General features: G+C 39.8%; 1 protein-coding gene across 5 annotated transcripts in view; it reads left to right on the top strand.

Moving 5' to 3' along the window:
* Positions 1-27,010, top strand: part of KLHL32 (kelch like family member 32) — a 139,790-nt gene that overhangs the window by 17,932 nt on the left and 94,848 nt on the right. For all 5 annotated transcript variants that reach the window (XR_012586281.1, XM_074581078.1, XM_074581081.1 and 2 more), the window contains 2 exons: positions 20,838-20,926; positions 24,552-24,732. Coding sequence is in view for 4 of the 5 variants with exons in the window: in XM_074581078.1 (XP_074437179.1) it covers positions 20,904-20,926; positions 24,552-24,732 (204 nt within the window). In the remaining variant the exon portion in view is untranslated. The remainder of the gene's footprint in view (positions 1-20,837; positions 20,927-24,551; positions 24,733-27,010) is intronic.

The following is a 27,010-nucleotide window of genomic DNA, read 5'->3' as shown; positions in this document are numbered from 1 at the left end:
ATACTCGTCATAGTATCCATTACTCACTTCTTGCATAAATGACTTGGAAGTTCCTTCAAGAGGATCAGAAGCAAGATCAGGCCTTCTGCTTTGTCTGGGGAACGGCCCACTGGAAACTGGGGCGGCACTTTTCCTGGAGGGATCCCCTTTTGTGGTTGTCCTTCCTTGCAACTCCTGTACCCGTGTCCGCAGGATCGAAGTAGGTCGTCCATCCCACTTCCTCATGTCCTCTCCGTGGTCCCGCAGGTAGAACCACAGGGTGCCTCGTGGTGTGTACCCTCTGTACTCTCTCTCTTGAGTGGGGAAATGCCTGCTTCTAATAGCTGAGATGCTGGCCCGTGCAGGTGGGGAGTAGAACATATTCTCTTCAAGTTGCTGGACCTTCCGCGACAGTTTCTCCACAGCTGAGACAAGGGGGGAAGAGAGACTTTCTTCATATCGCTGGAGCCGGCCAGCTACCTCATCCACCGTTGGTCCCTCTTCACCTTTCCATTCCATTACTGCCAGGGAGTTGGCATATGACGATGGTGCGCTCCGTACAAACTTCCGCCACATGGGCCTTGTGCATCGCACCTCATCAGGGTCTGTGGGTAAGTCGGCATTGTCCAAGTCATAATAAATCATCTCCCGCACGGCTAATTCTCTCAGGTACTGGATACCTCTTTCCATGGTAGTCCACTTGCTTGGCTGACATACAACATCCTCACTGAAGGGGTACCTCTCCCTCACGCCTAACAGGAGTCGTTTCCAGAGGCTGAGGGCTTGGGTCTTTTTCCCAATCGCCTTGTCAATGCCGCCTTCCCTAGACAGGGATCCCAGCTGCCTGGCCTCCCTACCCTCTAATTCCAGGCTACTGGCCCCATTATCCCAGCACCGGAGCAGCCAGGTGACAATGTGCTCGCCTGAAAGTCGGCTGAAATCTTTTCGCATATCCCGCAGCTCACTCAAGGATAGGGATCGAGTAATTATCTCTGGTTCTGCCTCTTCCTCCTGCTCTCGTGATGGCCCTGGTTCATCATCATCTCTTACTAAGCGAACTGATTTCTTTGTGTACTTCTTCTTCTGTATGGGGGCAACTGATACCGGCACGGGTTGGTTCTCTGGTTCAGTGGCAGTGGCTACCACGGGGGTTGCAGTAGCCACAGTGTCCGCCGCAGGGGTTGCAGTAGCCGCAGTGTCCGCCGCAGGGGCTGCAGTAGCCGCAGGGGCTGCAGCAGCCGCAGGGGCCGCCGCAGGGGCCGCAGCAGCCGCAGGGGCCGCCGGTCTGGTTTCCATCTCTTCCCCTTGAGGGTGCTGCATAATTCTGAGCAGTGCCTGGTAGATACTGGCCAGGGCCCAGCACAGCGCGGTGAGTTGTGCCTCTCTAGAATAGCCACAGCATTTTCCCTTCAAATATTCTACCACTTTATCAGGGTCCTGTAATTGTTCAGGGGTGAAGTCCCAGACCATTGGAGGCGAGTAGTTCTCTAGGTACCTGCCCATGCTCTCCCACATGCCATGCCACCCCTGACTATCCAGCCTCGGAGCAGATCTCCGGGTGGTAGTCTTAAATAGTCGCTTAACCCTAAACAAGACCTGGAACGTATTCAGGAGACATAGCACTAGGAACACACTAGTTTGAGTATCCCAAGGATATTCAAGATTCTCAAAAGCTGTCATACCTGACCCGAAGGAGAAAAGGGAGGCAAAAGGGCTGGGGAAACTATTAACAAATTCTGAGAGACTGTGTCCAATGTACGGACAGGACAACAAAACCACATAAACACCCCAAAATAACCGTCTGAACAGTGATGTTATCATATCATAAACAGATATCGCACAGGACAGCAGAATGATAATCCTCATCCCTCTTCCAGACATGGTAAACAGCATCGCAGGGAGTACATAAGCCATATAGGAATTTATGTAACACAGCCATGAGAACAAACCAAGCAACATGATGACCAGTGACTACTTACCTAATAAAATAAATGCATACAAGAAAAAAAAAACACAAAACCGTTTTTTCCACGTTCTAGTTGGATTCTGTCGTTATCTCAACCCTTCAAGCCCCACGTTGGGCGCCAAAAAGGACTGTCGTGGTTTAGCCTCAGATGGCAACAAAGAACCACGTGCCGCTCGCACGTGCCTTCCTAACACAGGAAGGATCGTAAGAAAAGGCAAGACCCTTGGGTTGGGACAAAGGCAGTTTAACAGAACAGCAAAGGGAACAGGCAAACAACAACAACACGGATAGAGGAATATACAAACGCGATTACGGGACCGCCGCTCCCCGCCGCTCGCCGACCGGCCGGACCCGGGACGCCCGCTTTTAAGCAGCAACTTCCTGCCCCCTCCCCCGGCAGCTCAGGGTGGGCGTGGCTCACATGGCATGGAATACCAGGAAAAGTTAACCCTATCCCCACCGGAACCAGGACAACCTCCCTCGACCTGCTGGCCACACTCTTCTTGATGCACCCCAGGATGCCATTGGCCTTCTTGGCCACAAGGGCACGTTGCTGGCTCATGGTCATTCTGTTGTCCACCAGGACTCCCAGGTCTCTTTCAGCTGAGCTGCTCTCCAGCAGGTCAGCCCCCAACCTGTACTGGTGCATGGGGTTGTTCCTCCCCAGGTGCAGCACCCTACACTTGCCTTTGTTGAATTTCATAAGGTTCCTCTTTGCCCAACTCTCCAGCCTGTCCAGGTCTCTCTGTATGGCGGCACAGCCTTCTGGTGTGTCAGCCACCCCCCCCAGCTTTGTGTCATCAGCAGACTTGCTGAGGGTGCACTCTATCCCCTCATCCAGGTCATTGATGAATATATTGAAGAGGACTGGACCCTGTATTGACCCCTGGAGAACACCACTCGTCACTGACCTCCAGCTAGACTCTGTGCCCCTAATCATGACCCTCTGAGCTCTGTCTTTCAACCAGTCATGTATCCACCTTACTGTCCATTCATCAAGCCCACTCTTCCTAAGCTTCCCTATGAGAATGCTGTGGGAGACCGTGTTGAACGCCTTGCTTGAGTCAAGGTAGACCACATGTACTGCCCTACCCTCATCTATCCATCCAGTCATGCCATCATAGAAGGCTATCAGATTAGTCAGACATGATTTCCCCTTGGTGAATCCATGTTGAGTACTTCTGATAGCTTTCTTTTCCTCCACATGCCTTGAGATGACACCCAGAACGAGCTGTTCCATCATCTTTCCAGGGATGGAGGTGAGGCTGACGGGCCTGTAGTTCCGCGGCGCCTCCTTCTTGCCTTTTTTTGAAGACTGAAGTAATCATCAAACTTCATATAAATGGCAGTTGCACCAGAATTGCTACTGAGTTTTCCTGTCCTTTAAAAGAAAAAAAGTTCTTGCTTATGACAAATTTTATTTTTTTTTAGTGTTACAGTACATTTGCTTTGGATTGTTATTAATTTTAGTCAGGAGTTCAAAGCATTCTTAGGCTGCAACTCATAAGTGTGCTGCACCAGGACACCTGAAGAGAGATGTGGAGGCATGTGCATTCGCTATGGTTTTGATAGAATTTCCCCTTTTTGCCCCTTCTGTTTCCTTTTGAGAGATAAAATCTCTTCAAGAAGATTGGAATGTGGAATAAATAGGACATATGGGGCTAATATGATCCTGCATGCATACACTATATTCAGCTGTACCGCAGCTGTACCACAGAGAATCCCACAAAGCACAGAATGGCCTAGGTTGGAAGGGACCTTTTGAGATCATTTTGTCCAGCCCGCTTATTCAAGCAGGGTCAGCTAGAGCAGGGAGACCAGGACTGTGTCCGGAGGTGTTTTGAATATCTCCAAGAATGGAGACTCCACAACCTCTCTGGGGAATCTGTTCTGATGTTCAACCATCCTTAGAATAAAAAGTGCCTTCTTGTGTTCAGATGGAATTCCACATGTGTTAATTTTTGCCCATTAAGTTACAGAAGAAGTGATGTTTTAAGTTGAATTATGTATAGCTATTTGTAGCATTTAGTGATTTGTTTTTTTTAACAAGGTAATTATTACCCTTGTAATTTTTAAGAATATACGTTATTTCAGAAACAAGTGCTCCTACAGTCTTTTAAATAATTGTTGCTTACATTGTCACATATACAGATGTTATCTTGGCAAAAGCTGAGCTCTGGTTGTGTACAAGGAATTATGCTTGGCAGTGTTTAGCTTTCCCAAATGTAGTGGTCTTCTAGTGACTGGCACAAACTTCAGTTAGGCATTTGGGACTGCCTCCACAAATCATTGTATGTTTAGTTCTAGGAGCGATATTCACAAACCCTGGAGACTTGCTGAAGTTCCCACTTTAATGTCTGGGTAGTGATAGATGCCATAGAACAAGGTTTCTCAACAAGCCACCAGCTGTTTGCCTGTATATGAAGGGAGGAACAGTATGTTAGTTTAGCTGATACAAAAAATCAGAGGCGTATGCATTTAAAATTCCTCACTCTTATGGAAGTAAGCACTCAGCTATAGCCTTACAAAGCCTTTCACAGGTGCCTACATTCACAGTGCCCTTATGAATTTAAGGAGGAAGTTGTTTCACAGAAAAAGTGTTTTACTTCTTTCGTTTAGATATTTAGCTTCTCTTGGTTTTTATTAAAATAATCTAAGAACTGTTGACGCAGCTCTTGCCTAATAATGGATCTGAATTCAGTTGTCCTTGCTGTGATGGGCATTCAAAACTGTTTCTCTCACCTGCGAAGAGCAAAATAACTGTCAGACTAGAACCAGAATTAGATACGCATGGGGTTATTCTCAATTCCCTCCTGCTATTGTGGCTTATTGTCCCACTAAGAACGTGCACTTTGGGTCAGAAGTAGAGTGAGTAAGAATAGGTATCCATAATCCAGTCATGAAGATGATGTCTTGGCGATGAGGAGACCCGGTTCTGTGCTGGGAGCTGGGACCAGAATGTTGAATTCCTATTTTGAAAACAGGGCTGTAATACAAGTTTCATGTACAGGCTGTTGCACAAGCATTAAGGAAATGGGAGATTTAACTGTACTTTTTCTTGCATGGTCAGCTTAAAAGCAGAGCTGATACAAAATACAGCTGTGCAGGTTTTTCCAGTTAGAGTATGTCTGCGCTTTCTGAGTACTTCTACACATTTCCATTACTGAGATGAGGTTATTGGTGAGAAGTGACAGCAGATGATGCAGTTCCTGGTCTGTCTTTTGACTACTAAATGTATCAACACCTAATGCTAGTCATATCCGACTAGTGAATTCATAGAAGATTTGCAAAAAATTCATGAAACCATCCAGTCTGTCTTGAAATCGATATATACCCAAAGGGTTTTAAGTATTAATTCTGGTATTGTCTCTGAAAAAGAGTAGAACACATTGAAATATGATGTTTGCAAACAAGAACTCAAATGTCTCTCTAGTAACCTAATTGATAGAGCTTAATTAGAGTGATCTTTTACTTTAGTACAAGGTATTATCTTAAAAGTGAGTTTCTTAAAGTACGTTGTCAAAGGCATGACTCACACTATAAAATGCATCATATGCATCCTCAAAATGAGTCTTTTTAGACTGTATCTCTTGTCACCTCCCCTTCCTACCTGCCATGTCCTTTCTGCTCTGAGAGGAATTTTTATTTGCTGGATTGACACTGGGTATTAACGACAGTGGTCAGTATCAGAACATTTTCTAGGAAGCTGGTATGGAACACAGATTAAAGTCTGTGTTAGAAATGGAAAGTATGTTGAGTAGAGGACAAGAGAAAACAAGAAATCTCCTGTTTCAATAAAACATGCTGGTATGAAGTCTAGATGTATTGTGCAAAGCCTGAATAAAAGCTGTGGATGAGTCCCTGGAGGAAAAGAATGCACTAGCTCTACCATCAACTTGGATAGGGCATTCAACTGCTTTCCTACGTAAGAGATGAGGTGTCCTGATGTTCTCCTTTATGTTCCTAGCAGATCTGTGAACCACAGCTTCCCCTGTCAGGAGGTGGGATCCGTACAATTTCCAGCCGTCTTAATGCTTCAGAAGCTCACGCTGTAGCAGGTTGTACTCACAGGGAGTAGGGAGAAGGCTATGGTTAGTTCCTCTAGTAAATCTGTCCCTTGATACCCCTCCTGAGTTAGAGCAATTTTCCTTCTGTTGGTATGGTAACATTCCTTCGTCCAGTTACAACTTTTTACAGACCTGTGTATATAGCTAAGCTCATGCAGATCTTTGGCTATGGGGTGCAAAAAATCCCTCTGACTTCTTCCATGCTACTTTCCCCATCCCAGATGAGGCTTATCTGTGTTCTTTTCTAGCTTAGCTAGTTAAGGTTATAGAGGTAGCAGTGACTGTAAATATGTTACAGGCAGTGAATGAAAGAAATAGTGGTCTATAGTAATAAAATAATGCACACGATAGAAATTCTGTTTTTTCTAAACAACAGATGCTTTTTTGATCTGCAGAAGATAGTGTAAAACAGGGTGAAGGGCTGGAAGAAACCATCTGTTACGGGGATACCAAGTGAGGGACTGTAGTACGGAAACCAGTGTCTTTCCAGAATGACATAGGCTTAAAGCTTTGTTAGCCTGTAACCATGGTGCTTACAATGCTTCTGAATGAGACTTTTAGATGGTTTAATGAAAGCTTGGAATAAAAGGAATATAGTTCAGGTATGCTGAGACCCCTAAAGAAAGGCAGCTGAAAGAGGTTACTGCTGCAGTTGTAGTAGTGCAAGTTCTAAAGTTCAGATTTTGCATGCCCCAGATCATAATTTTGTGAGACAGTAACTACTATGCAGCAAGCAGTATTGAAGATGACATATGTACCTCTTCTATCTTGTCTTCCTTCTGATAAGACTTTAAAGCTTTCTTCCTAAAGATGAGCATAGAACTGCAACATACAGGAGCATCTTTACAGTTACTGCTGCATGTTTAACTGTGACAGTGCCAATACATTCATGTATGTATAACTCATACCGGAAAAGTCCTCTACAAAATCTCACAGCCGTTTCTTTCTAGGAGACAGAAACAAAGTCAGATGTTGGTTTGTCCTATACATCCTGTCAGATTATATCTTTCTGAAATATATTTCAAAAATGTAGCAGTAGTAGTAAGTAGTAGTAATTGGGATAGTCTACTACAAGGTGGAGGAGAAAAACTTTTGGAGGAAAACTCTTTCTGCCACTTACTGTTGCAGGGTAATTAAATAACTTCCTATCACAGAAGAGATGGTGTGTGATTAGTGTGTGGGGCAGATAGAAGGTGGCAGAAGCGATCAACCCAACCCTTCCAGGTTGATAATCCTGGAAGGAGAACTTCCACGTGGCAAATAGGTCTGGCAGGAAAAGAGAGGTGCAGCAAGGAGCTGTGAACATTCAGTGCAAGGGACGAGACTGTAAGAGACCACTGTGAGGAGCAGGGAGCAGATGCCTTCAGGCTTTATGTGAATGAAAGAGGATATTCCCAAAAAGCAGAGATGACTGTGCAGACTTGACTGCTTACAGCTTTCTTGATTGCAGTGTGTAACAAAATGTGGAGATGGGCAGCCCTCTCCGTTCTCTTCCCCTACTTCTCGCCCACAAACAATGGCCAGAAATACATTTGTCTGTAAGTCTTACTTATTCTGGTCATCTAATTAGTTTGGATTTTCTCTTTCAAACTAGACTTCTTTAATATTTTAATCAAATCTGGCTTTTCAGTGTAGAAGTGTTTTAATCACTGAGTTCATTGTAAGGAAAAGGTCTAAAGTGGATGGATCTACTTCAAAGCTCTAGCTAACTTCAGGTCCTGTCACTCCTACTGAAACATGTAAGTCAATTAGAAGTGAATACTATGAAAAGCTATATGTGAAAATTCCTTTTGTACTTAAAGCAGCTTGCAGCTCAACAGTAATACAGGCATCACTGTAATACAAGAATTTATGCTGGAATGACATTAACCAGGCTTAAAGACGTTTCAATATAATCTAAGCGTGGAAAAAGGGTCCTAGGGGAGTGCATATGTATCTTCCTAATATTGCTACCCCTTATTGACGTTGTTTTTAACACAAATGTAAGTCATATGAGAAGAATTTTCCTTGCTTTTTTTCTTTTAAAATCAAACATTTGCATGTTAGGTAGTGTTGGAATTAGAAATACCCATGCCATGTAGTCAAATGATCATAGGCAACTTCAATTTGGGCATTGGAGCACTTAGCTTCTTTCCTTTTCTAGCATTCTTAGCTTTGTGGGCATGTAACTTTTTAACACTTTTGTAAAGGTAAACTAAAGAAAAAAAAGAACCTCGAAGAGCTGTACTGACAGCATGGAACAACGGCATAATTGGAACCATTAGCACTGAGCTCTGCTGCCTGAGAAAGCTGTCAGATATTATTCATTATAATCCAGCACAGTCAGCAGAACGTGAAGGCAAGTGTTCTGCAGATACTTCTCCACAAAAAAGATGTGAAACTTGGTGATCTTGGTCTTTCTTCTCTGTGCCTTCCTAGTTTTCACTCCTGAACTAAGCATTCAGCCTTCTTGCCCAGCAATTAGAATTATTCCCGGCTGACTTCTGGCTTCTTTGCCTGTGATCATGCTGTAGAAAAATCCATCCTTTCTCCTTATTTTGCCCAGGTACTCATCTGGTTTTAGTATTGTGCACTATTCCGCTCTTTCCCCTCCCCCTTTGCAAAAGAGGAAAGCCAAGAAACAATTGCAGCTGTCTCACCTGGTCTTCATCACCAGCTTGCTCCTCATTGTCTTGTGTTTCCTTTTCCATCTTCTTTCCCACTCTTCATCTTCCTCTTGGCCTCATCCAAATCTGTTTCATCATCAAGACAAATGACTCCCAGCCCAATTTGCTTAAAGCTGTTAGAAGACATTTGATGCCCTCTTCTCTCTGCAGAAAGGTATTTCTAAGTATCTTTGTTTTCTTACATTGAAGAGTGGTGAGCAGTTATGTTGTAATAGGCCAGAAGGCAACTCCTGTTCCTTCAGAGCAGAATTCCATACCTTAGTGTTTGATTTAAATGGCAGATTATTTTTTCTGTCCAAAAACACAGTCAAGAATCCAGAAACTCTGTTATAAAGGAGGATTCTGAATGCCCTTTTCTGTCCTTCATTTGACTGGAAATTTTAACTTTGCACAAAGCATGTTTTAAATTAGCAGTGTGTACTTTAACAAAGGATCTCCAATTACATATGTGCAATTCTTATTGGTTTTTTTAATGTTCATTAATTGCTGGTCCACATCTCTTCCACCCCTCCCTGTTTCCATGTATTTATGAAAGACAAAACATAATAAATAGAGAAAAATGCATTTATAAAGCTGGCCAAGATGTTTCCTATGTTAGGAGTTTGCTGGAACTTTGAATGTTCTTGCACAACACTTGTGTTTGGTGCAGGGATTTAAAAGCCTTGTTTGTGCTAGTAACATTGCATGGCCCATTCCAGGCCAGAGCTTGAAACTCAAACATCCTTATCAGAAGATCATTACAACAATCTCTGGCTAGGTCTTGACCTGAGCCATCTGGTGCTCTCCCAAAACATTTCCAGGCATGGCTTGGGAGTTAGTTGGTGACTTTTCCCATTAGTTGTTTGGATGTGGCCACGTTATTTTGGAGGCCATGAGAGACCAGATGTGGGCTAGCCAGCTGTATGGGCAATGGAACCAGCATTGGAACTGTTGAATTTGCTAATACTGATGAACCTGTCATTCCCTTCTGAGGATGCATGTAGGTGAAACTATCTACACTTCCAAGAAGTAGTGTCTAGGGATTCCTTTGGCCTGTTAATCTATATGAAAAATTTTGTGCTAATTTCACAATATGAGGTAAATTTGATAGTGATTTGATATTGATAGTGATTTTTTTGTGATTGGTTACTGTATGACATGAATAAATTGTTAAAATAGAGACATGGAGGCCTGTTAATAACCTCTTATAATACCTGGTGTTTGGAGAACTGCCAGTTAGTTGTACTGTTAGGTACTGGCTTTTTTCTTTTTTTTTTTTTTTTCTTTTTTCTCTGATTCCTGGTGTTGAAACCACCCACAGAAGACAGAGAAAGTATTTTATGCTATTGTAATTACACTGTGGGGCCAAAAAAGATTCTTTGAAAGTCTCGTCGCTGTCCTGGAGGTATAGATTACCTTGAAGTATAGTTCTGCCACCCTGTGGCTAGTGAAGGTCATTCTTAGAAGGTGCGTGTTTACTTAGCTACTAGAACTCATAGCCTTTTTCTTTTAAACTTCATGAATGCTATTTTGTAAAGAAAGTTGAAGGACTATTGTAGGTCTCATTTCTCTTTTACTGAAAGATACATATACTCATTCACGGGAAATGCCATTAGTTAATAGATTATACAAGCTGGAACACAGGAAGTTCCATCTGAACATGAGGAAAAACTTCTTTACTTTGAGGGTGACAAAGCACTGGAACAGGCTGCCCAGAGAGCTTGTGGACTCTCCTTCCCTGGAGATATTCAAAACCCACCTGGAAGCATTCCTGTCAAACCTGCTTTAGCAGGGGGGTTGGACTAGATGATCTCCAGAGGTCCTTCCAACCCCTACCATTCTGTGATCTCATCACGGCATGTAGACATATTGCCGGTCACCTCAGTTATGCAAGGCTGTCCATTGTCCAGCAATCACGTATGCTTTTTGTAGTATTTCTATGCGTTTTTAAGCAGAAAGTGTGGTTATTTGTTTCAGACAGGCATAAAAGATATAAATTCATGCAGATTAATTGCCAAGATTGTAGATTATCTACAGTACAGTATACTCCTGTCTGGTCTAAATAATCCATATGCAGATTTGAAGTGGTTTCAAAACCATACCCATGTATTTTTGTCTCTTACTACCCTAGGAAAGAATGATTATCGTAAAAGCACCTTGATGGTTGTGACAGTCAAAAACTCAAGGCTTATCTGAGTGCGGCCCTGGTGTAGTTGACAGCATTTCAGAGTACACCTCACCCTTGTGTGTCCATTTCAGTGTTGGTTTCTCGAGTGATCAGGAAAAATAATTGTGATCTCTCTAGTTAAATTTCTGTTGGTCTCCACTGTAAAGCATTCTGACCTCATTTAGAGAAGCCTTTCACATTTGCAATAAACATGTCAAATTTCCAGAAGAAAAATGCTTGGGTTTAAAGAAGAGGGTTTTTTTTGTTGTTGCTTTTTATCCAATGAAAATGCAAATGAAATTCCAAATGAAAGTTCAATTACAAACTACTTCAGTCATGCTGTCTTGTCTTTTCTTTTCTTGAGCTCTACAGGAAAAATCCTGAAAGCATACTTTGGCAAAGTAACCGAAGAGTTAGGTTCATGCCAGCAGCAGTATGCCTTAAAACTAAAATGCTGTAGAGCTGTCCCTTTATAATGACTGTGGACTCAATGTATGGTTTAGATACTTCGCTTTGAGAGCGCTTTGCATATTTGTTGCCCAAATTTCAGAACAATGACAAAATAAGTTATAATATTGTTCTCCCAACCATTCCTTAACAATGATACATGGACCATGTGTAAGGAATGGCCGCCTCCTTTTGCCAGGTGAGTAATTAGTATCATAGCTTAAATGATACCAACAGTGAGTGGCTCTGAAAAGCTAAGCTGATAGTGCACAGAGGTATGTTATTATAGTTGTACAAAACTGATCTTTTTTTGCAAACAAAAGATGTTACACGGTACATAGACATCCTGGAAACAAATGTGTTCTTGAAAGTCATTAAACTCCAAATGCGTGGTTTCCAGAAGAACTGCAGACTGTTCCCTTCCATGAGTAGTATACTATGTTGAGTTATGATTGTGTATGGTTTTATCTGTAGAATGTAACAACCTCTTAAGTGGTAGTGTAGGTAAAATATGCCTTAAGTTACACAGACAACCATAAACCTGGCATTTTTTTTATCTGGATGCCTCTTCAGAGAAAATGTTCTGCATACTGATATATTCAGATACATGGAAGATATAAAGCCATAAAGAGGATATAAAAACATAAAGATGTGGTTCTGCTCATGCATTCTTTACCCCTGTGGTTTCATTTTATATTTCTGTGGTTTAAGATCTTAATGATTTGTGAAGTCAGATGGTAATTTGGTAGTGATAGACAATAAACTTCATGATTCTAATTGACTGCAGTTGATGGCCTGAAGATAGCAATGACCTTTTCAGTGTCACAAGAAAAAAGTTTGTAACTAATCAGAGTGTAATGGTTTGATTTTTCTTACTGTGTTTTTACTTTATTATCGATTTTGCTGAATGTTTTCTGACTCCTATTTTTCCAAACAAATCTAGGTTTTCAGTTTTTTGCTCCCTTGGTATTGTAATTTTCATTAAATCTAAGGTTTATACTATGAGTGCTTTGTCTTGAAAGTCACTATTCAGGTGCTAAATTAGATGAGAAACTTGTGATTGAGCTGAGTTATGGTTTCACTGACAAGGTTGGCAGTGGCAGAGTTTTCCTTACAGTTGTGATGTTCTTGAACATTTTTGTATGGAATAAGAAAATGCTTTCAATTCTCAAAGATCTTAATGAAAAAAGGAAAAAGTAGTGCAAGAGCAAGTTTGCAATCAAAGTGTGGGTTTTTTTTTGGTTGGTTGGTTTTTTTTGCTGTTTCTCTTTTGACAAATTAATTTGGCAGAGCTCTGATAAAAATAGAAGATAATGCTGTCCTTTATTTTCTGTGAATAATAATCTCATATAGTCTTGTTTCTGAAGAGACCTCTTATTCTGAGAGAAGGTGAAGTACAGCTTGAAAGGATGATTTATTCTGACTTACTAAAACCAGAGTACTTTAAAGACAAAACCAGAAGCTCCTACAAATAACGATCTAAAATAGGACAGAAAATTGCCACAGGTAAATCTTGGTGGTCCTAGTCTGTGTCTGTGACAGCCTCCTTCAGGATGTACTATGAAGTAATTCTGGAAGGAAATGGATGTAGCGTACTGATAGTTTTTAAATATTGCATTTTCTTCTTAAATAAAGATGAAATTTAAACCAGATATTTGAAGTTGTAAAAGGGAAAATGGCATTTCACAAAGTCCAAATGCTTTACCTTCGTGACATATCTAGTTGGTTCAAAACTTTGCTTTTCTACAGGAAAGAGTAATATAATGCTTATGATCCCTTTGGTTCATTTTGCACCTGGTGCATGTTATTATTTCTTCTAACAAAGTGAAGTAGTGTGTTATTCAGTGAAATTGTTTTTCAATACTTAAAATACACATTTTGGAAAGGAGTGACTTGAGGGAAAGAAGGTAATTAATTGAACATAACTACTTGAAAATGCAAAATCTCTTTTGAATTCTTTATATATTGAGTATTTCTAGTCTTGTTAATTAATTTTTGTGTATGTGAATTTCCATAAGTTTCTATCTGATCTAATTTAGCGCACTGCAAATTCATGAAAATAATGTTGATTCACCATTTTCTAACGTATCTTCAGAGTCAGAACTAGCAATATTTCATTTAGATATATTTATTAATATTCTTAACTGGAAAGATACTTTACTCATTAAAAAAAATCAAATTTAGTGTGAAGTTTTACAACTCAAGAGGTTTTAATGGTTACAAGACAAGTGAGACAACCTCTGTTTAGAAAGATAACTAAAGGCTGCATATGTGAAATGAGATGAAAATCTTTACTTAAATCCTCAGAGTTTGGCTAGCTGTTTTGAATTGGTGTTAAAATTGGTTATTTAAAATAGATTTTTGATAGGCAGTATTGTTCTAGATAATGTGAAAATAGATGAGTGGCTTTCCCACTTCAAAGTAAAAAATTAAAGGAGAAATTAGAGGGCTTTTCACACACTAGAGGATTTTATAGCCAGAGAAATACTTAACTAATGCACTGCCATTCTGTGAAGTTTAGCGATAAGATCAGCAACCTTATTTTTTATTAACTGGGTGAAAGCCTTCTTAGGTGGTACTAGTGTAAAGGACTCAACGGTTCCCAAACTTTCTCACCGCATCCTTTATTAGGAGATGAATAACATAGATCTTTCTAGAAAGGCAAACCAATCTTTCCGCCACTCTGTGAGTGGGTCTGAAGCAGGAGGGGCTGTTGTGGGGATCGAAGCAGTACATGCTTCATTCCACTTGAAGACATCTCCAAGGGTTCTCAACAGCTTGCTCTCCCACCTTACATCAAAGGAGCAGGGATGTTGCATCTGGTTACAGTGAAGACTTATGTATGATAGCTGTGTGGATCTCAGTGAGCTGTTTGAAAGATATTTGGCTCAAATTTTGTTGCAGCCTTTCACAGTTACACTTTTTTATTTGGGGGCCAGAAAAAAGCATCAGTTGCTGTGTAATTTTCTGACCTGCCTTTTAAAGGAGTTCTGATACTGGCTGTGAGGATCCCTTCTGTCTACAAAAGGATTTTTCAGTATCTCTTGAATATTGTATTAAGCTGAACTCTGTGAAGTGGCAGCTGCCTGTGTTTCACTTTGATTTTTCTCAAATTACAATTTGTCAGTCTTGCCAAATTTCTGGGAAGGGCAGACTCTCACTTCTCCCACAGCAGCAGTGTGTTATCTACAACTGTGGAGGCAGCTGAGAGGGCAGGAGATGGATGGAAAGAGCAGCCCAGCCCAGGGGAAGAGGATCCTCCTCTGTAAACTGTTGAAGCCAATGACCAATGATTTCTTGCCAGTATCAGGAATAGAGTGGCCAGCAGGACTAGGGAATTGATCACCCCCCTCTACTCGGCACTGGTGGGGCCCCAACTCGAATACTGTGTTCGGTTTTGGTTCCCTCACTACAAGAAAGACAATGACGTGCTGGAGTGTGTCCAGAGAAGGGCAACGAAGCTGGTGAGGGGTCTGGAGCACAAGTCTTATGAGGAGCAGCTAAGGGAACTGGGGTTGTTCAGCCTGGAGAAAGGGAGGCTGAAGGGAGACCTTATCGGTCTCTACAGCTACCTGAAAGGAGGGTGTAGGGAGGTGGGGATCAGTCTCTTCTCCCAAGTAACAAGCAATAAGACAAGAGGAAACAGCCTCAAGTTGTTCCAGAGGAGGTTCAGACTAGATATTAGAAAAATGTCTTCACAGAAAGGGTTATCAAGCATTGGAACAGGCTGCCCAGGGAAGTGGTGGAATTGCCATCCCTGGAGGTATTTAAAGGACGAGTAGACATGGTGCTTAGGGTGCTTTATGGTGCTTTAGTGGTGGTTTTGTCAGAGTTAGGTTGATGGTTGGACTTGATGGTCTTAAATGTCCCTTCCAACCTAGGCAGTTCTATGATCTGTACAGCTCCATTGAAATGGAACTTTCTGACTTCTATATAGGCAATAGACCCTTTGCTTTCCCCTAAACCCAGGCTGGGGCTCCGGGGTTGGGAAAGGAGTGAGCGCCCTGTGGGGAAGGGGGATAGTTCAGTAACTGCTGCCTAAGATGTAACTGTAAAGAAGAGAGAACTCATTTCTTGTCAAACACTATTTTATTTTTGTATTGAGAACACATTTAAAATCAGGATTTTCAGATCACTTAATTTCTGACTTACTAACAAAAATAACGCTTGTGTTATGTTCTGTAAATGAGTTCACATTGAGGTTGATTGTAACTCAGTTCCTATTTTCATAAAGCAAAAATGAAAATCACTGATGAAACTGCCAAAGTGATATTTATTTTATATAAGCCTGAATTATGTAGAAAAGCTGCATGTTTTCAGGCATTATTAATAGACTGTAGTTTCCATTATGAATATATATTTTTACTAGTTTGCAAGACTAGATTAGAGGGGAAAACATGTTTCTTAGGCACCAAATCTAAAATACAGAGCCTGCTTATGCATGGAATTAGTTCTGTGATGATCTGGACTATGGCTTAAGTCCCTCTGCAAAATTTGATATGTGAGATGGAAAATAAGCTTATTACCTGGGGGAGAATAATAGTGAATATTGTGGCATTGAAGCTATTTTCAGTAGTAAACTAGACTAAATGTGAGTTTTGTTTTGATTTCCAATACCCACCCCCCAATCTAATACATACTCTGTTGGTGTGTACTTTCAAGAATTAATCAGAAATTCTTTTTTGCAATTCATTTCTAAATAATGCAAGGGAAAAAACCTGCAGAATTATGAGAAAAGGTGTAACTGAAATTCTCTCAATGCCTCATATGCATTCTGTGTAAACTTTGAATGCGGTATTGGTTCCTCAAGATTAAACCAACTTAAATGATGAGAGCTTTTTCTGAAAAAGGACACATGCATTCTGCCAGTAAATACTTTTTGGAAAGAAGCTGCTTTGTCTGGTAATTACAAAACAATATTATAATCAAATAAATTAAAGGAAGAAATAGTGGTTGCTTAAATTCTATTTTTTAGTAATCTTTGAACAAATAATTCTTGAACTACGCTGCTAATTTAGATTAGAGAAGACGCATAACATAGAGTGGGACAGTGCTTCGAGATTTCCTGAATAAGTGCTTTTTTACTGTGCTGCATCATAAGACTAGAAAGACTGACATTTCATGAGGCTGCCACAGAACAAACGCTATTTTGATATATTAATTGGACGTAATAATTTGCACGGACAGTGATTTCTTTTGAATTGCTTATTTTTGAAATCCTTAGATGTACTGTTTTTTTCGTGGAAAACTACTGGTCTCCCCTCATCCTCCCCCAAATTATTGTTATATTGTTTCAGCACTAACCGGATCATTACTAGGTTTTTTTGTTTGCCCTTTTCTAGGATGTGGACAAACTAATGAAGCAATAAGAAAATAAAAGTTAGTTGTAAAATATAATGAGATCACTGGTTACTGATCTTTATCGTAAACTTGTAAGAAGAAGAAATAGTATGGGAAAATGTTTTATGCCAAATTTAGCGTGTATCGCAAACCTAAAATCTAGTGAGTGTTTTCAGTTTGGCCTATATTTTTCCTGTTAATCTCCAGCACAATGGAGTATTTCACTAGAACAGAAGGATTTAGCTGGAATTAAAGTTTTTCCATTTAAACCAAAAGTCTTATCCTTAAATTTATAAATTAATCTTTTAAACCGATTTAATTACTTAAAGTAGTTAACTAGAAAGACAATAGTATGTCTTAAACATTCTAAAGCAAAGAGTTTCCTTATGTACCAATGAAAGTTAGTTTACATAAAGATGGATCCAGCTATCTGAAACATAAAGAAGTTCTTGGTACAAAGGATTTCGGAACTGTCCTGGCACAGCACATCCACGCAACAGGTGGAAGTGCCTTTTTTTTTTTTTTTTTAATTCTTTTAATAAGAGTAAATACATCAATTTCCAATTATTGAAAATTTTGAGCTGCATTAAGTAATTCAATATTGCTAAACAAAATCAGTGCAGTATTGATTAAATGATTTACACATTCTTGTAATATTCTTATATATGTGATGTAGATTTAAAAATAAAAAGCGAAGCAGTTAGGAGAAGAAAGGGCATATGATAAAACTTAGGAAAGATCGATTTGTCAGGGCAAACCATTGAACTCAGTATGGGACTGTTTGGATGTTTTGTTAATTCTTTGAAACATATGCCTTAATCATTTTATAAGGAACACTTTTCCATCCAGGTCTTGGCCCTTCTCCTGTTTGCTTTCACTGCTGCTTGCAGTTTTTTTGTGGGCCAGAGAGTTTGGACCTCTTAAAAAGGTCAGAGGAAGCTTGTGTTTCTTCCTTACCAGTCTTTGGCTGGCATAGGATTTCCTAGTTAAAGCCAGCAACATCAGGACTGTTGGCCGTTTCTTGTCTTAAAAAAAATTGGCAGATTGGAGAAGACATGGCAGAAAAATGGATTAAAGTTTCCTACGCACGTTTATAAAATGTGAATTGGGCTTTACTGGTTTCAGGGGAGTTCATTATTACAAGAATACTTCTTTCTACAGTGCCGTAATGAGTAGGAAGGAGGGTGGGCCTGCTGAAATTCAGGGTGATTTGATCGAGAAGTTTAACAGTTTATTGACCTGTATTTCTGGTAGTGCTGACTCTGGATCATGAGAGGGACAGAAGTAGAGAGAAAGTCCTTACTGGTCTGTGTGCACGCAAGGGCCCAGTTAGGCCCGTGTTTTGAGGTGCCTCTGGATCTGATTGCAGAATGGCGTGAAATAAAGTCCAACAATGTGGAGAAAACCAAGGCAGCATATCCTAGATATCTTTTGCAAACCTTGATGAAAACCCCCTTGAAAATGCTATCAAGCTGTTTGATTTTTTTTTTTTTTTTTTCCTATTCTGAAACTTGAATTCCTAGGAGAAGAATGGCTTTTTCACCTTCATTCTTCAGAAAGTGTTAAGTTCTGATCCCCTGAGACTGAAAACAGTAACTTTGTTCAGACGTGACATCTGGGTGGATTGCTTTAGACTTAGACAGTGGCTAGAAAACTAATAAGCTATGTTCTTGGTTCTTATGCAGGTGTCTTGTATACATATATTTTTATATATGTATATACCATATTTTATATATTACGTATTATGTATTTTATCAGAATATCTGATAAGTATATCTGCATGGACTTGATTATTGTAAAAGTTCTCATTTGCTTTAGCTGAATGCTCAGGCACCTCCTTAAGTAATATTCCTGTTTTCTGTTTGTAATGCATTGGTTTATGATAGAAGGAATTCTGCATGTCTGAGGTGCATTTCTTCTGGCCTCTGTCTCTCCAAACAGCAGAGTTCAAACCTTTGATTTTGATGTCCATATTCACAACTGTGGTGGAGTAAGGAATTTTTTGTTTAGAATTCTTTGTTGCCAGTATGAGTAATGCTGGGATTTATATGGATGTTGTAGTGGGGTAATAGTTATGGATTAGCAGTTCTGGCATAGGACAGAGGCCATTTAAGGACCTAGTTAAAACTTTTGTATATACCAGTCAAGTTAACTGTTGAGTCTCTCCTTTTGATACTAATAAATGCAGAGTCTGAACTAGAAGCCCGTTCCAACCACTGAAATGTTGCATAGCTCCCTGTATACAATAGCAGGTACATTGATCAGGAAATATGTTTGCTTCGTTAGTTGCCAGCATCTGGACCACTAACTTAATATGCTGTGTTTTTCCATCTCTTGAAGGATAAAGTGACTTGTCCTAATATAACTAGAAGCCGAGTTGATGGCGAGAGTGAAATGTTCTGAAACCATCATTGGGAAGGACTGCATAACAACTTGCTGAGCATCCAGCTGAATCATGGGCATAAGTTCTCAATGACCTCACCCACTTGCTCAGCATTATAGCCTTTTGGGAAAAGGGGGAAAATATGAAAACATTTCCATTCTTCAAATTTTGCTGAACTGTAACACTTCATTGTCACTGAGTTACGTTAAATGATCCACGTATGGTTTAAATAAGCAGCCAGAGTAGTGTACAAACACACAGTTCTCTCTGAACTGCGTGGCTGTAACTCCTTCTGTGCTTTGGAGTAAGGACTTGAGATCTACAAGGAGTTCTCAGGAGCATTCCTTCTATTGTCTTCAAGAAAATCCAGCTAAACAAAGTTAACAGCCTCCAAAATTCCAAACTCTTACACGGTTCTACTTGGTCCTTCCACTGCTGTGGTGCAGATGATAGCAGTTGCAGAAAGGTAGATGTCACTGTGCCTCTCTGGCAAGTAGGAACTGTAATTTTGTCTGTAGTATGAAGAACTGTAAATCAGGAGAACAGGAAAATGATTAATTGTCCTTTCTTGCAGGTTGCTTGCATGTTTGTTATCTGGGGAATGACCAAGGGCTTAATTCTGCCTTCACATACCCATTGCTGCCTCCCTGAAATTAGTGTAGTGGCTTTCAAAGTAAAACTGCCAGTCAGTGTAAGAGTAAGGGACAAAATTTAGAACAAATTAATATAAGCAAAGAACTGGATCATTTGTACTTCTGTTTGTTTAATTAGTAACACTACAAAAAGGTGTTTGTGGTGTTTCAGGACTGATTTCAATAGAAGCCTCTGACAGCACCTGGAATGGGGCATCATTTTAATTGGAGAGCAGAAAAAAACCCCACTTTTATTACAGATTACTGTTTTTAGAGGGGCACACTGGCAACCAACAGAGATGGAAAAGTTCTGTCACCTTATTCAGTTACTGGGAGATTAGTTTGAGATCTGTAATGGTGGGACAGCTTTTGGGGAATAACTATCTGTTACAACATCCTTTATCCTTTTTGTTACAAAAAGCAACTTTCAGTAGTCATTGAGCAGCTTAGGTTAATTTATACGGTCACTTTAATATTTTGCCTTTTAAGAAAGGTATAGAGTTTATAAATCTGATCATATTGCTTGTATCTACTGTACTGTTTGTATTTGCCAGAATATTTGTTTATATTCAGGTTGACAGTGGTACTTGGTCATAGCAGTGATTAATCAATCAAGAATGTTGCTCTGGGGGAAGCGGGAGCTGCCTTTTGGGTTATACAGTAAACCTCTCCCCTCTGCCCTGACAAATTGAGTCTCTAGGAAAAATTAATATAGTCAAAGCGTGAGTTCAGGTAAGGCAAAGCTTTTATAACCTGGACAGGCCTGTGAGATTACACTGTGAAAGATGTAAAGTTTTTTTTATAGCTGTATGTTATTGAAGGAAGTAAGCAAACACCAGTAGACGCTGCTGGCCTACTCTTCAAATTGGGGATTTTTAGGAAGATAGTTCCCTTGCCCTCTTCCACCCTGTTGAAATAATATATGTCCCTGAGTTAGCAGAAAGGAGGCATGCCTCAAGGGCAGTAGATACAGGAAGTACAGATTATGGGATGGGAATTTCTAGAAAAGACTAGAGGAAAGACCCCTTTTGGGCTATACTCAATCTGGCCAATAAAATTTCATGTGCGCTTAATCTATGTGGTATGTCTTTCGGCAATAGAAGAATTGAAGAAAGTTGCTTTTGAATTACACATCCTGAAAGTATTGATCTTTAAGGCTAAGGCTGTGTGTGCTTTGAATTTTAATGTTCCTCTCCTTTCTCTCTTTCTAGCTGGAATGTATGCTGCTTTCTCTACGGGACTATAAGCTTTGATATTCAGAAGAGCAAAACTGAAAGATGCCATCTGAGAGGTGCCTGAGGTACAGTACTTGGTAGCATGTATGAAATCATTCACATTTAGGATGATGTTTACCAAAGCATCAGTCAACAGATAGTAGAAAAGTGAAATTATTATTCTGGTATTATTTCATACATACCCATGTTATTATCTGCAAAATATTGCCTTCTTGTTGCCACTTATCATAGAATTATAGAAATGTTTAGGTTGGAAAAGACCTTTCAGATCATCAACTCCAACCTAGCACTGCCAAGTCTACCACTAAGCCATGTCCCTAAGCACCACATCTGCACGTGTTTTAAATAATGCCAGGGATGGTGACTCACCCATTTCCCTGGGCAGCGTGTTCCAATGCTTGATAACCCTTTCTGTGAAGACATTTTTCTAATATCCGATCTAAACCTTCCCCAGTGCAACTTGAGGCTATTTCCTCTTGTCCTTGCTTGCTACCTGGGGGAAGAGACCAACACCCACCTCACTACACCCTCCTTTCAGGTAGTTGTAGAGAGCGATAAGGTCTCCCTTCAGCCTCCTTTTCTCCAGGCTGAACAATCCCAGCTCCCTCAGCTGCTCCTCATAAGGCTTGTGCTCCAGACCCCTCACCAGCTTTGTTGCCCTTTTCTGGACCCGCTCCAGCACCTCGTTGTCTGTCTTGTAGTGAGGGAACCAAGACTGAACACTGTATTCGAGTTGGGGCCTCACCATTGCCGAGTAGAGGGGGATGATCAATTCCCTAGTCCTGCTGGCCACACTATTCCTGATACAGGCTAGGATCCTATTGGCCTTCTTGGCCAGCTGGACACACTGCTGGCTCATATTCAGTCCTCTGCCAGCACCCCCGGGTCCTCTTCTGCTGGGCAGCTCTCCAGCCGCTCTTCCCCAAGCCTGTAGAGCTGCATGGGGTTGTTGTGACCCAAGTGCAGGACCCGGCACTTGGCCGTGTTGAACTTCATACCGTTGGCCTTGGCCCATCGATCCAGCTTGTCTAGATCATTCTTCCAGTTCTTTGAAATGCCTTCAAAGCATTGTCTCCAATGTCATCTTCCTACCTTCTAGAGTCTCACGTTCTATCTCTTTCCCTCTGATAGAGTCTTAATCATCTATATGTACTTGCCAGTCCAGCCTTTCTTATTTATTCATGTTTTCTATTGTCTCATCAGAGAATTTGATATTTATAATTATTTTCTGGGAGCACTTTGAGACAGAACACTCAGCAGAATTTATTAACCTAGTTGCTTTTCTACAGAACTTTGCACTAGTCTGGTACGCTGGTAGTTGTTTTGTTTTACAGAGTAGTCAACACTCATGGGCTGATCTGAGAGCTCAGAGATCTACCTGTTATTACTGGGGCATCATATCATTCCTGTTCTATTCCTCCTTCTTGAGGAATAGATTCCTCAAGATTCCAGCAGAAGAGAATCAGGAATTCCTTGCATTTTATAGCTACTGAGTATATCAACTGACAAATATCACTACAAAGTGGCCATGTTGTGTTTCATGAATCAGTGCTTTTTCATTCATAAATTCCAGTTAAGTTGCCTTGCATCTATACATGTTCTTCATATGTTGTTAACACAAGAGTTACAGGCAATTGATTTTTTTATTTTGGTCATTGAATTGAAAAAAGGATTATGACAGAGCTCAGTTTAAAACCACAGATGCCTTACTTTCTGTGTGTATATATATAAAAAAATATATATTTTTTTATATATATAAAAAAAAATCCCCACAAAAATTACCTTTGTGCCTTGTTCCTCTGATCTGTTTTCTGTTGAATGCAATAGTCCTTTTCTTGTGGAAAATCACCTCTGGATGTTTGTGAGAAAAGCAAAAGGAATGAAGGGCTTGGGTCACAATATTGGAGGGAAGCTAATAAAAACAGGAATCAAGAGAAACCAGCTCTAGGTATAACTAGCTTATTGTACTTGCACAAGTTATCGTCTTTTTTTTTTTTTGTTTTCTTAATGTTCTCAGTTCCCTTAGGAAAAAAAAAATGACAAAATGCACTAAAAATCTGCCCCGAACTCCCCATGTTCTTCCCGGTTTTTAAGGGGGAACCAGAGTGAGCAGACTGTATCCTGCAGTTCTCCAGGAATCAGTAATAAAACTGGTGGTTAGCCTTTGATTTCAGATTCGTTATTGCTGTTGATGAAGGTTGGAGAAAAAAAATACAGTTTTATTAGTTTGTCTTTTTTTTTTTTTTTTAATATAGCAAGTTAAACCTGTAGCATTGCCTGCCAAAACCAATACATCTTGGTTTGATTTAGTCACTTTGCTATAGAAATTGCAGAAGGGACATAATTGTTAGAAATAATTCCCTTGTATTTTAACAAGTTACATATCTTGATAATTGTCCATTAGAGTATTAGTGGGGTTTCACAAACAGAACAGCTGAAAGAAAAAGTGTCATTTGAATGAATCATTTTAAAATGTATATAGGGTATGTCCTTGTGTGAAACCTAAACTATTAAGGAGGGGGTGAAATTCAGATACAGGTTATTCCTGTGTAACTCCACTTTGTCCATCCTTCTTCTAGAAGTAATGTATTAGCTCTTGTCTTTTTAAAAGATGAGCTCTTGACTTTTTTTAAAAGAGCAACTGGTTTGCAAGGCAGGTCTGCGTTACTTTATGGATGCCCAAGGTGCAGGATTGTGGGATATGCAGGATAGAGAGCTTGTGCCGACTGGGAAGGAAAATGTAGCACACAGAGCTGCTGCATAGCATGTGTGTGGAGTGAATTACATGATAGTAGTGGACAGACCATAGCTTGTTTACCCCTTAATAAAAAAAATAAATTTAAAAATATGCCTTTGCTTTGATTTACTCCTGAATGACTCTCTGTAAATTCACCTTCTATAAAGACCTTGATTCTCAGGCAATATAAATTGGGGTAGTCACAGATTTTAAATAAATGCATTGTTTTGTGCCAAAGAGGATTTGCAGATTTTTTTTTTCTTTGTTTTTGCTTGCATCTACAGCTATATTGTCACTTCCTTCTGCTGTAGCAAAGGAAACTGCAATCAGACAATCCTAGGCTAGCTGACATGGAAATCTTGTATTCATACGAGGTGATATTCAGAGGTGGTGGAAGACCTCAGCATTTTAAAAACAACCAAACCCCAGAACCCTTCATAAATGTGAATGACCTGAAATGGTCTGCAAACATTCAGTAATGCAGTATCAGGCCACCTAAGACGACAAGTGTTTGTTCTTCTTAGTAGGACTCGTTACGTACATATGTACGTACATACATACATACATATTCCTTTCCACTAATGCTTCAGTTTGAGCCAGTTAAAGTTTGCTGTCACTCCATTGACCTAGGCCCTTTATTCTTCTCACTTAATTCTAAAATTATTCTGAATTAATCCTCTGAGTCCAGCTGATTTCCAGTGCAGCACATGAAAATCAGAACAGTTGAGAGTTTTAAATTTGAGTATATAATCAAGCTTCATAACGCGTTGTTATACTGAGCTGTTCTTGTGATGTCTACACCATATAAACATTTTTGCCTGACAAGGTTTGTGACTTTTTCTTCTTTCCAAGAATTATCAATCTTGTCTTAGAAAAAGTTCTTCTATATTTCTGACAAAATCTGCTTGTTTCCTACATTTTTTGGACAAAATCTTTCCCCTTTCCCCTCTCAGTGTTCAGGAAATGCTGACAGGTCAGAGGCTTTGTCAGTCCAGCTCCCATAACGATGCTGTCCTGGCAGCCCTGAACCAACAAAGAAGCGATGGCGTACTTTGCGATATCACCCTTATTGCTGAAGAGCAGAAATTCCATGCACATAAAGCAGTCTTGGCAGCATGCAGTGACTACTTCCGAGTAAGTCCAAAGATTTTTTTCTTTTCTTATAATAATATTAAAAATTACCCTGGGGGTGGGTGTGTGGGGGGATGGTTATAGATATCATACTGAACAAGCTTTAAATTTGAGCCTATAGAAAATTCAGGATTATTGCACATTCACTAGAGTATGCAACATTAAATATCCACATACATGTCACAGGAAAGAAATGTTAAGAACATAATTAATTTTTTTTATCATTATTTATGATTAGTCTTCTCACCCCTGCAATAGTGATAGGCAGTATACATCTTTCTATGGATCTTATGCCCCGGTAAAGTCAGAGAGTAGGAGATTTTTTTCTGTAGAATGCAGACTTTTGAGACAGTTGTGATTAGAGCATGGAAGGATGGGGAGAGAGAACGTAAATATTAAAAAATGCAACTTAAGCCAGCTTGAAAGTGGATTTTTATAGGGATGTAAATGGTTGCTCTCAAAGAGGAGGCCATAGTAATTTTTAAAGCATAAGAAAACTTATTTTCAGAAACAAGTGTTTCCAAAATGTAAAGATTAAAAGTTACCCCAGGAAATCTAATTCAGACACTCAGCATGGAAAATTGAAGCCAGGTGCTACAATTAGAGCAACTGAAAAATTGAGTTCTCTAATAGGAAGAACATTCTTCATAGGAAGCAATTCTACTAACCTTCATTATAATGTACCTGTTCAAAATGTTGGACTGTAGCTGTTTAGTTGACTGGTGGATTTAAGTATGAGTCATCCTGTTGTTATTCAGAGACTGAAGCTGAAATTAATTTAAAGATCTGTTTTCTCTAACAAAGTAAGTTTATTTAATATTTTACCTGTGCCATAATTTAGTACTATGAACTTCTTTATGGTGACCTTTTTGTTTTGTTGTAATAGTAATACAGTGAATCACAACTGTTCTTAATTACCTGAGCAGAATTTTTATGTTCCTGTCAAGTGCTTTCTCTTTTGGTTAGAATTGAGACTTAATTTATTCTATGTGTTTAAGAAATATTGTTAACCTTGATGTTACTTTCACTGTGATGATATTGAGCCAATTGATTGCTCATTTTTTTGAGATTGTCTGCATGCTTATGTGTTCTGCTACTGCCGACTTGGTACTGCCATAGCTGCTAATGTTGCTTTGTCATGATGCCCTGGCCAACACAGGTTGCTTAGCACTTTTTTTCCTTTTGCCCCAGTGCACAGAGAGGGATTTAGGAGCTCTCTAGCTCTAGCAAGTGCTATATATACTTGTTGATGATAGATATACTGCAGGGCTGCTGTTCTGGCTTGATTGAAATATTTTAATAAGCTGCCATATCATTCTTCTGCACCTGTGACATACATTCCTTCCAGAGCTCATTGTACCCTGCGCATAGAAACATCATAGTGTGGGCAGCTGTACCCAGTGTTCAAGCAGCGTGGTAGGAACAGCTTCTACCTTGGTCACTTATTGATCAACCTGGGGATGTGGGGCACTGTGACTCACCCTGTTATTTCCAATTGAGTTGCTTGGTATTTGCTGGACAGTTATTGCAAATTAAAATCTTAATGCCCTGTGGAAAAGGGAAAAAACAGTTTTACAATAGGTCATATTGCTAATTGACATGTAAATTTTTTTTCTATTAAAAAAAAAATACTGTGAGACTGATCTGTGCAGCATTTAGTAATTTGATCTACCTCAAAATTGTTATAATTTGGTAGGACATATTCTTCAGACTTTAGGTATTGGCTATAAATATGGAACTCGTGCTTTCTGAAATCAGTCAAACAGTTTCTATTAATAAAGGGCAAAAAGCTTTTTTAGAAAATTGTGAAATGAGGTTTATGTTCTGTAGGAAGATGGCAAAAAAGTTACTATATGCTGTGTTTCTAATTCTAATAATTCAGAAAAAGCAAGAGTTGATTAAAAAGTAATAATGTTTTGTATTTAAACTGCGATGATTAATGGTTTTATATCTAGGGGGATTTTGCCTAACTTGCGCTACCCGAGTATTCATTTTCTAAGACTTAGGGGAATGACACCAAGCCTCATTCAGAGCCAGCGAAGGCATTTCCAGAGGATGATAGAGGAGTATAGAAGATATATTTAGAATGAAGTAAATGACCATCTGGAAGTGCCAGATCTCTCTTCACTGGTCATAAAGACTAGACTCACATGCTTCAAACTTAGCTCTTAGTATTATATAAGATGATTTCTACCCTTAGTTTTTCCTGGATTTTCTTGGAGGAATTCTTGGATGAACCTTGCCAATTTTCTAACCCTGAAGTCATCTATGAAGAAGTCAT

This window comes from Larus michahellis, chromosome 3 (genome assembly GCF_964199755.1).
Source record: "Larus michahellis chromosome 3, bLarMic1.1, whole genome shotgun sequence".
Lineage (NCBI taxonomy): Eukaryota > Metazoa > Chordata > Aves > Charadriiformes > Laridae > Larus > Larus michahellis.
This window is presented reverse-complemented; position numbering and strand designations above follow the sequence as displayed.